At 51.9% G+C, this 11,166-nt stretch overlaps 2 protein-coding genes across 2 annotated transcripts; both read right to left on the bottom strand.

The window, feature by feature from the left end:
- Positions 1 to 2,682: 2,682 nt before the first annotated feature.
- On the bottom strand, positions 2,683 to 5,550 carry J4E90_010892 (uncharacterized protein; the record flags this gene model as incomplete). Its single annotated transcript, XM_051440404.1, has 5 exons — positions 2,683 to 2,887; positions 2,936 to 3,044; positions 3,091 to 5,317; positions 5,394 to 5,452; positions 5,511 to 5,550. 5 exons carry the CDS (start codon positions 5,548 to 5,550, stop codon positions 2,683 to 2,685), a joined length of 2,640 nt encoding a protein of 879 aa, XP_051285758.1.
- A 1,155-nt stretch (positions 5,551 to 6,705) lies between these two features.
- J4E90_010891 (uncharacterized protein) lies at positions 6,706 to 10,046 on the bottom strand (the record flags this gene model as incomplete). The annotated part of the gene is made up of 4 exons (XM_051440403.1): positions 6,706 to 8,466; positions 9,103 to 9,407; positions 9,464 to 9,926; positions 9,978 to 10,046. 4 exons carry the CDS (start codon positions 10,044 to 10,046, stop codon positions 6,706 to 6,708), a joined length of 2,598 nt encoding a protein of 865 aa, XP_051285757.1.
- Positions 10,047 to 11,166: the final 1,120 nt, after the last annotated feature.

The raw sequence follows: 11,166 nt of genomic DNA, 5'->3' as shown, positions 1-11,166 counted from the left end.
GCATCTAGAATAAGAATACTTATAACTTTAATAAGACTAGCTTTATAATAGGCATAATATTAACTAGAGCTATAGTTATAGCTTTAGAGAAGCGAGAATAACTAAAGTCTATCTAGCTAGGCAATTACAAGTAGACTATAGTTATTTAGAATATTAATGTAATAGAATAGACTATTCTACTCTATATTATCTTTAAAAGGTAATATTACCTCTTTACCTAGTATAAAAAGAACGCTATACCTTAAAATTAGTTAATCTTAGTCTCTAAGAATAGTTAGACTATAAATAAGATTAGTTTCTAGTAGTTAGAGCACTTTAATGCCTATATAGAGAAGCGTACTATAAAATAGCACTAGCTACTTATTATTAACAAATATAAGAGCTATAATACTCTTTAGTTTAAGTAATACTGCAAAGAGAAGAAGATTATTACTCTCTATATGCCTCTACACTTATCTTACCTACTATAGCTACTTAATATAGATTATTTTAGGCTATTAAAGAAGGCGTATAGCTACTAAGCTAAGAAGCTAATACGTAACTAAATTAGCTATATTATAAAACTTAAGTTTCTACTATACTTTAAGCGCGCCTTTAACGCTGCAATTACTCTTAGTAATATCTAAGAAGAGTTTTAAGGCGCTAGATTAGTTCTATTTAACCTAGAGAGGGTTATAATAGGCCTTAACGTATAGTTGCGCACCTCTTTACTACTACTTATTAGCAACTTGCCTTAGCTATCGCAAACCTCTAGCAATACTCTTAAAATAGAGTTGTAATTAATGCTAGTAAAGCAAAGGATTTAGAGATATATAGATAGCTCTCTAACTTCTATAGTAGAGGCCTTTAAGAAGGTCTTAAAGAGCGTAGTAATAATTATATATAAGCTAGTGTTAGCCTAAAAGAAGATTACTAAGCTTTAGGCAGCTAATAAGGCTACTACGCAGCGCAAATTGCATAAAAGCAAGCAGGTTAGAGTAGAAGAGTCTATAGTAGTAGAGAATAGCTAGCGCAGGATAGCTTTATAAGAGTTTAGAGCGCGTAATAATAGAAGAAGAGCAAAAAGGCTAGCGCGTGTTAAAGAGAGTAAACTGTTCTAAAGACGCTGTAGACGCTGTAATAACATAGAGTATAACGCGCAAATATATAATTATAAAGTAGAGGTAGCCTCTTAATTTTATTTTAGTATCTTTTATGCTATATTATGCTAAAGTAGGTTGTAATAGGCTATAACAGGGGGAGGTTTTAGTAGGGTCTTAGCACAGGTGGACCGCGAAGCATGCTGGACCGCGAAGCATGCACCTACGTTAAGAAACTTTGTAATGGTTAAGAGAAAGGTAGGCTTCCTGTCTACTTGGCTATATATAAGTAGTGTACTAGCAGATTAGTAGTTAGGTAGGTAACTACTAGCAAATCCCCGCTGTTGTACGTTTTTGGCATTCGAACCATCTTTTTTGCTGGTGCTCGTGAACCTTGTAGTGAGGAGAGGGAGGCGTACAGAGGAGTGCGTGCGTAGATACGCAGTACTAGTAGCGGTGGCGAGTGCTTCGTATGCTTGCGAGCAGACGTATACTTTTGCAAAAGTTTGTTAGCTTAGGTGTACGTAGAATGGTAAGCGACAGTGAAATGATAGGATAAGGGAAGAGAGGACGACCGTTACGTTGTGATGTAGCGTCCTGTGGATAAGTCTTGATTCTCAACACTTGGTCTTGACACTGGTGTTGTATTGACAGCAAGACAGGATACAGCACACATAACCACGTCATCAACAGTCCATCACAGGAAAGACATCAGCATCAAGTCTACGCAGTAATCATTACAACTATAAACCACCGGCCAGCAAATATACCCATTCCACAGAACATACCACTTCAGAAATCAAAGTAGTCAAAGTGGTATAAACGCCTAGTTCCAATGTTATGATTGGGAAGTTGAAGCCCCGAAGGCCCCGAAGGAGGAAGAAGAAGTGAGTGTACAAAAAAGGGTGGATGGGAATGAATCTATTATTCTCCTTGGCGAGAAGAAAAGCTATAACAGCTTTTGCTTTGCCTTACAAGACTTTTGGTGCTACATGATTGGGTTGGAGAGGGTGCTGTGCGATTCGGGTTCGACGGGGGGATGCGCATTGGTGCTGGGGTCGGGAGTCGCGGGATCGGGGTGCTGAATACGTTTCGTGTCGACTTTAGGCAAATTCGGGATGACCGCAGCCACCTGGAGTCTTTTCCGCGGGTGGACGATAGGTTGAGACACCATTGACCAATTCCCAATGTCCAAATCTATGGACACCATCGTTGTACGACGAAACGACTCCGCCTCCTCCTCCGAATTGGGACGCATGCGACGACGCTGCTCTATCAAGGATTTCCGGGTAAGTGCGAGGGACGTAAACCGATGACCCAGGGGGAGCGAAGTTCCGTGCGCGACGACATTCTTCGAACGGATGGGCTCCGTACTGTGCTTCGAGGTGCTGGGATACGCGAGGGGGAGCTAGAACCTATGTTTTAGCCACATGCTAGACGGTACCTCCAGAGAGGTTATCCAACATCTTGGCCAACACAAGATTCAAGCAGTGCTGGGGGAGGGAAGGGGTATCAAGACAATCAAGCCATTACGCCTTGGTTGCCGCCTGGGAAGGGGAAGTCAGTGGGCTGGAGTACATATAAGGTGGGGATGTCGATTTCACTAGAGAGGAGCGGGGCGGAGGTAGGGGTTGTAGCCGAGCGACGTACCGACTTGACGCTTGATCTGTTCACGTGCCCATCGAGCAGTGTCTCGAGTCCGGCCGCTGAAATCTTGGTTTGCGCGTGTCTCCCTCGCCATCGCGGTGAGGAACTCGTGACGGAAGTACTCCCGGAAGTCACCAGCTGGGAACGCATCCGCGAGGTCACTAAATAGTGTTAGTAGGATATATTGAACGAGGGACGCCTGTACATACCCGATAACACCACACGAAGATCGGAGGAGAGCCTCAGTGCGGTTGCTGTCTGCTTGGATAGTGCGGAGAAGGTCGAAGATGGAGTCAAGGTATGGGACGATGAGTTGAGCTGTAGCTGTTAGTGTGGGATCAACGTCTTGGATTACAAAACTTACTCTTGTTGCTGCTCTTCATGGCAACGATGCATCCGTCCCATGCATCCATAATACCCTCACGGAGAGAGGTAATGTAATCGATCATCTCGTAGTTGCCCTCGGTGGTCAATGTGACTTGTCCAGCTTGTTGCAGCACTTGGGCAACAACAGTCAGGTAAGTCTCGAACGCGCCGTGGATGGCATGTGCGATATCACCAAAGCATTGCAGGATAGCTGGCTTGAGCTGGTTACCAAGTTGAGGGCTGCGGAGGTTGTGGAGAAGCGAGTTCATGAAGGCATCGCAGAATGGCTGGACGTTCTCGCCCAGAGATCGGGTGATGTCAGAAACCAGACCAATGGCCATGGAGCAGAGCGCGGGCTCTTCCTGGTTGTTAAGAGCATTGTACAGGAATGGCGAGAAAGCCTCCATGTACTTCTGGAAGTCCTCCTCGAGAGCCGTCGCGATCGAACCAATGGCGGCAAAGACAGTGTCTGGAACACTGGACTTGGGAGGCAGAGACGAAAGCAGACTCAGCAGCGCCTGCATGATGCGGTCGGCCTGGGGCCTGATGTCGCTCTCCATGCGCTGGATGATGGCCATGATGACACTAGCCAAGCTAGTCTGCATCTCTTCGAGAGTCAGCTTGTCCTCAACGTTGACAACCTGCGATTGGAGTGCCATGGACTTCTCCAGACGCTCCAGGATGACGTTGGCGAGCTCGTTGACGAGAGGAACGCTGTCACCAGCGGCGTTGTTGACGAAGGAGTTGAGTACTTCGTATGCGGCTGTGCGGAGAGTGTTGTCGGCATCAGCGCGCTCGGTGACCTGCAAGAGGCTCTGCACGCTCTGTGCGAAATGAGGCGACAATGGGTTGGTTGTGCAACCGGGCTCTCCGGCGAACCTGTCAGCCAAGTTCATCAGCGACCAACAGCACGATGCGGCCATCTTAGGGTTGCTGGCGAGACCGTTGAAGAGAGCTCCGATCAGAGGAGGCAGGTGCTGCTGTGCGTCGAGTGCGCTGGGAACAGCCTCGCAGATACGGCCCAAGGCGTATGCGGCGGAGTCCTTGACGTGGATGTTCTGGTCGTCCATCATTCCGATCAAAGTAGGCAGAGCTTGCTTGACAATTGGGTCTAGCACACTCTCCTCGGGACCCTCCATGATGGCACCGAACGCGGAAACGGACGCATCACGGTAGTGCCAGTCTTCTGAGCGGATGTACTTCTCGATGAAAGCAAGGACTGGGGGCATAACGCCGCTACCGACACACTGTGCCCAGAGCTGCAAACATTGGTATGCGGCGCGGGAAGTGTTGTACTCGTTGTCGTCGGCGTCCTCGTCTTGCTTGGCAAGAAGCTCGAGAAGCACTGGCACGACCTCTTGTGTGGCAACTCGGGCAAAGTTGAAGTATTCGCGGAGCTCGGTGGAGCCCTCGGCTTGAGCTTGAGTGTTGTCGTCCTCGATGGCGATTTCCTCCTCGCAGACGGTGCACCAGAACTCGACGGCCAGCTTGGCGACATCCTCTTCCTCGCTCTTCATGCCTTGGATGGTAAGACCGAATAGCGCCTTCTCCATATAGAAGCGCATCTTGTCGTAGTACAGACCCATGATGCGGTTGAGACATCCGTACGAACCCTGCTGGATGCGGCTGTCGTCCGCTTGTGTGGCTTCGCAGATGACCTGCATGATGTAGTTGCGCTCGCCCTCATTGTCGAAGTTGGAGCGTACAAACTCGATCGAGTCGCTGAGCGCGTTGATGGCGGCTACACGGACGTCGTTGTTGGCCTCCTCCTTGCGGGCACCCTGAACGACAGCCGTCAGGATAGCGTTGGAGTGCTGTGCTAGCGCGTCCCTCAACTCTACGTCGTCTGTGTCACACACGAAACCGATTGTGGTAAGCGAAGACTGCTTTTGGGCGTCGCTGCCCTGACCGACACTCTCGACGAGCGAGGTCATGAGCTCCGGCCATTGATTGCGGGGTATCTCGATAGCAGCCACGGAGGCGATGAACTGTGCGGCGGCGGAGCCTACATTCTTGTTGGGTGTGGCCAGAGTCCGCAGGGCCATGTCCTTGACCTGCTGCTTGATCTGGGTGTCGAGGCTGAGCCATCGTTCTTGGACCTGACGTAACCGGGCATACTCGCGAGCGGTGAAGGCGTTCTTCAGGGCCAGGGCGGCGGCCTGTCGGATCTGGGGCGCGGCTTGTTCATTTGCGAGTTCGCCGCCGAGGACGGTGAGGTATTGAGGCTGAGGATAGACGTTAGTGGATATGTTCTGGCTATGTCTCGGGGGGCATGCAGCCTTCTGGCAGCGGGGGACTCACAAAGTCGGAGTCGGCAGCCTGGATGAGCTGTTGCTCGGCGCTGTTACGGATGCTAGCGTCTGCAGAGGGGTCAGTCGAGCTTCTAGAAAAGTGCGGGTCTCAGTAGAGGCAGCATACCGGCGGAGTAGGTCCCCTCCAACACCTGGTTGATATCCATAACTGCTGAAGGGTGCTTCAAAGATTCAGGCGGGGTATCTGGCGGTGGGAAGAATCAAAGGGCCGCGGTGGCGGGAGAAGCAGAAGGTGGTGCGGCAGGAAGGCAGGGAGTGGTGAGGTTGCGGAGGGCGTCCGTCGTAGGGAGGGAATTTGAAGCGAAAGAAGGTCGAGCGTAGACAGGCCTAGTTCACGTGTTGTTTTCCTCCTAAAGGGTCTGCCCCACTAACAGTGCGGACTTTGGTGCAAGGAGACGGGCGTAAGGGCAGCCAGTCAAAGAGCAGCAAGCAACAGGCAAACACGGCGTTTGACAGTGAGACGGCGTCGTGAGGGCGAGGGTGAGGTGAGAAATTTATTCTTCCGCTGCTTCAGGCACCGTCGATGGGTTCGTTGGAGGAAGGAGCGGCGCCCGCCTGGCAACGGCGCATTGGCTCGCTTGCGCATCGTGCTTTCCCCCCCAGATTGAGCTCGCCCTCCCGCATGCAGCCCTGTGAGAGCCATGACACTGAACGAGGGTCCTACCGTCCTGCACAGACACTGCATAGAGTTATGACATCCAGCCTAGTCGTTGTGCACTTTGAGTTCTTAATACTGTTACATCGCGTCGCCGTGGTTCTGTCTGGAAGCCAAGCCAAGCGTCTACCTGCAGCCCGTCAATCACCCCAAGGCTATTGGACGATACACGCGCATCATGACGAATCGCATCGATGCAAAACTCTAGTACGCGAACATCATCATCTTGGAAGTTCCCAGTCATCGCGGCAGCCTACATCGTGTGTCTTTTAAGTAGTTGGTAGCGACGGCAGCCTACAACTGAGCCTATGTATGGACGACTATGAAGAGGTCACAGGGAACGAGTCTTTGATTAGAACTGGGTTCATGAACGACCGTGTATCGAATTAAGTGCTCACGTGTGATGCTACTTCATCAGGGAGTAGATAGAAGGTATCCTTCTCACGGTTGTTTGACGCCCCTTGTTGCTACTGGCAGAGGGTTTGACTAGGCCTAAACTATATCTCGACTATAACCTTTGCCCCGTGTCTGCCTACAGGGCGTGGAAAGGCCAAAAGATGAGCTTCTTCCGAGGATCGACATAGTAGTTCTATATACAATGCATCCAACCCACTCGCTATATCATCAACAAATACAAGAAACCCCCTCACATCCTCCCACTAGCCCTCGGATTCTCCGCCTCCTGCCTCCTCCAATCCCTCATCTCCTTCGTCCCCAGACTCCCCAAACCCCCCTCGCCCCTCCTCTCCCAACCCCCTAACCTAACAACCAAGCCCGTCGCATTATCTGCCCCCTCACTCCCCGTGCTCGTCTCAGTAGCAAAAGCCACAACATCCCTCGCCGCCTGCTCCGGCGTCTTTGCCTCTTTAACAATATCCACAATCTCTTGATCACTAAGATGACCCGACACACCATCTGAACACAAGATGAGGAATGAGTATTCCGCGGGCGAAAGTTCTATACGCCGGATTTCGGGTTCTGCGCTTACGCCAACGCGTTTGTGTGCCATGTCGCCGAAAGAACGGGTGTTTGCCAGACCGGACATGCGCTCTTCGCCGAAGGAGTCTGTGACGAAGGAGGCGGCGAAGCGGCGGAGGCGGGTTGCTTCTTCGGGGAGGGAGGGGTGGTGATTCGATGTTAGGGGTACGGCGAGCCCGGTTGCGGTGTTGCAGAGAAGAATCCTAGTATCGCCGACATGAGCGGTTATGAGGGAAGATGGCGAGGACGGGTGCCAGAAGGGTGAGGGCGTGGGCGTCGAGATGAGGGCTACACTGCATGTGCTGCCGCCTTTGAAGCGGCTTGTGCCGCCGATGTTTGTGCTGGTTTGGCGTGAGGGCTGCCCGAGGATGTCGTCGTCGTTCAGAGCCTTGTCTGCGCGGACAGGGTCTTCTTCCTTTTTGCCGACTTGGGCGGCGACGAAGTCGTAGTCGGCTTTGAGGAAGGCGTATTCGAGGACGGTCTCGATACCGATGCCTTCTTTGACGTCTTCGGGTATTGTGGGGTTGCTGGTGTGACGCTTCTCAATGACTTCTTTCTCAGCCGGGTGGCCGCGTCCGCCTGCGGACATGGAGAAGTACTCGGGCTTGAAGCGTCTGAAGTAACCGCCTACGAGCTCCTTCCATTGCTTGACCAGCTGCTGCTCGAGCTCTTCGGCTTTCCGTACGCTGTCTGACTGTCGCACTGGAGCAACGCCTTCAATTGGACCGTCCATAGATTTGGAGCCGGCGGTTGGCAGCTGGTCTTTGCTTCCAGGCTGCGGCGGCTTCATAGCTGTTGTGCCCGGTGGCGTATGCGTTTCTATAGCATTCAGGCTCTCCTTGTCCCTCTGCCTTCGGTCGCCAGAAGAAGCCTCGCCCTTGGCCTTTGGGTTGCCAGACTGGGTCTCGGTTCTTTCCCGTGCGAGGCTGCTCGTGAGCTCAAACTGCTTGGTCGCCTTCTCCAGGTAGTCGTGTAGCTGCTCCCTCAGGAAGCCAGAGCACTCAGCGCCGCCATGGCCATCGAAGACGCCAAAGTAGAAGACCTGCGGATCTCCACTCGCGCCTACGTCTGGTGTGACCTCGGTGTCCGCGCTCTGTCCCTTTCTGCTGAGAGAGATGGGGCGCCGCCGTGCGAAAGCGGGGAGGTCAATGGTGCCCGCCTGGAACGCATCTTCGTTGTATGGCCGCGACCCCCGCGACAAGGAGACGCCGAAATGGTGTTTTGCGCTCTTCAATGGTATGCGGACGACGGTCATCTCGCGCGACGTGCCCACGACGGCAGCCGGCGACCGCCCCGACTTGTCCGCATTGTACGGCGTGCTCTTGTCGCGCGGGAGCTTGTGGTGCAGCGCAGGCTGGGTGACTCGCGAGTCAGGATGCAGCGACGTCGATGGTATGTGGGTTATGAAGTATTCGTGGAAGCAGCGTCGCTGGCGGGGGTGGTGATAGGTCGGGGACAGCCTGGGGGCGTGGGCGCAGATGCAGGCGACGCGGTGTCCTATCGTGCCTCTTTGGGCGTGGAGGTTCGGTTTCCACATGTCGTCTCTTGCTGCGAAGGACGCATGGCGCGGTTAGGTGGGTAGTTATGTCATGGTTGGTGACCTTGGGATAACCAATTCCAAGCTCCAAACTCGCCATGTTCCGCTGTTCCTGGGGCCGCACTCCCGCCTTTGCCTTTTTCGGCACCTCATCCGTTAGCCCTACTCCACCACGCCATCAGGGCGCCGAGGTAATGTTGAGCGCCGCGACATTCATCAATATTCGAGAGGCCTTTGTTGAGCCACACACCCTTGTCTGGTCAGCTGACAAGAGATCGATTGCAGTTTGGGATACCACATTGAATCGACAATAGTCCAAGACGACAACCCATCTGGGGCCGACGGGGTACGCGGGACTCAATCATAAAGTAATAATTTGTATTACTGACAGCACATTGAGTCCTCCTGGGTCTTCTGTGAAACTTTTGATATCTTATATACGCGTAATCGCAGTTCAGTGCATTATATCATATTATCGTGCCTCGTTGGTGGTGCACCTGGGGCTGGGCTCATCCTCCCCTTCACTACAATCATCCTTTGCACATCCGCCGTGGCAACAATCGTCGGGCTCCACGGATCTAGATCCTCGCTGACTCTGTACACGCTGTGCTTCTTGTTGTTCTTCATCTCCTGCGCGACCATGTCTTGGCTCCTCAACGCAATGGAGTCGTCGGGCTGTAGGGACCCTTTGCGTGAGTTGGAGTAAGAAGACGCCTTTGATCGAACATCCGAAGCGATTTTGCGGAAGAGCGGCCGAAGGATGGCGATTGATGCTGCGATTATGCCTGTGCCCGGCTCGGCGGTCGCCCATATTGTTGCTTTGACGGCGTCGACTAGATAGTTGTTAGTACATGCTTGAATGCTGTCATGTAGGTGAAGAAAGACTCACCATGTAGTCCCGGGCCGTTATATCCCAGTCCCTTCAGGTAGACCATCCTGAGGATCGAGCTCACACTGCCCACTGCACCCAACGCCATAACCATGCTAACGCTGATCTTACTCCTTCGATCGAGGTCACTATCCAGCAGGACGGAGATTGGTATCAATACAAACGTCCAGTCAGCGATTACGTTGACGATGCCGTAGAGATACCCGGAGGTGAGAACAAGAACGGATGGCAAGCAGTTGGGCGATGACGGTGATCGCAGGTTATCGGCGAGGCGTGTTGGGTCCCCGCAATGAAAAATGATGATCAGGACGTAGTAGAGGCCGTATGTTGCGCTGATGACGAGAACGACGTGAAATAGATGCCTTTGCCATCTCTTGGTAAGGACCCTTAGAAAGAAGAGACCTAGCGAGACTTTGAGGAAGCTCGTCGTTAGGACGTAAAAGACTTCGGAAAGTTGAATAAACTGCAATCTAATCAGCACTGTAAGGGATAGTAAGTCTAGAGGCATACTCACAATTAAAGTGACGTGGATGTCCTCTTCGCCGAAGAGTTTTCGGTCCATGCTCCGAAAGGTGATGGCCATTACGAAAGCGCAATAGCAAGTAAACAGTAAAAGTGAGGCCACCATAGCAGCGTCGTCCCAACCTGGAGATCTCGTGATGCGATACCGCACCCATAACCGCAAACCGACTGTAACATAGCTCAAGATGATAAGTGTTATTATACCATAGAAGGTGATTCGACCCAGGAGCACCAGCTCCATAAGCTTTTCGCTTGCCATAGTTTAGAAGGAAATTAACATTGATGTAAAGATATAAGGTCCGAAATCGGAAAAGGACCAACCACGCACTGGCGGAAGATTAGCAGTCGAGAAGTAGCACGACGGTGAAGGATCCGAGCTGCAGGTAGAGGTAGCCGGGCATTATGAACGCATGGCCTTGACCACGATGGCCGCGGTAGGAAACATCCCGGTAGAACGCGTTGCATGCATGGTGAGGGATCGGGTGTGTGGTATGGGTCATGAACTTTGTTGTTCTGCAAGCCTTCACCGATTGGCTACTGACGTAGGTGGTAACCCGAATGGTTTGTGAATGACCTGGATGTCGCAGCTCAAGCATCCCAGATGTTTGGTGTTTAGTAATGTAACCCATGCGGATCAGATCCCGCCACAGTGTTCTCGGCAGTCCGAAGAATGTTTGATGCGTGGGAGCCCCTGTTGTCATGGTCATGGTGTCTGGAGAGGCTCGTCGATCTTGAAACACTGCTTCCACGTCCAGCGGGTGGGCATGAGCACCGAGGTCATGTACGCTGGGGAAGCTGGCCTCATCGATGACGCTATGAAAGAAAGCCTCGTCGGATTGCGAAGTCGTACCATATCTGAGTGTGGATATGCCTGTGAATACTCGGCTTTGCCGATGGATGGGCTGCACTACTGAATATTCCAGGAGGTAGTGCCATCCGCATAGGTCTGGAGTTGACTCATCAGAAACACAAGTTTCGATACAAAGAGCCTCGACGACTCGTTCTCCGCATGACAATAAGGAAACGCGCTCGATGTTATACAAATCTGGAATTATGGTATGATTGACAGCGGAGTGTACTTTTGACCATGTATCAATCTGCTCTCCAAGATGCGATAGGTTGGTGTTCTCGAAAGCTCTCATGTTTGACTAAACAGTCCGTGTTTGACGAGGGCGCGTGAG

This window comes from Alternaria incomplexa (genome assembly GCF_024043165.1).
Source record: "Alternaria incomplexa strain BMP 0042 chromosome Unknown scaffold_29, whole genome shotgun sequence".
Lineage (NCBI taxonomy): Eukaryota > Fungi > Ascomycota > Dothideomycetes > Pleosporales > Pleosporaceae > Alternaria > Alternaria incomplexa.
This window is presented reverse-complemented; position numbering and strand designations above follow the sequence as displayed.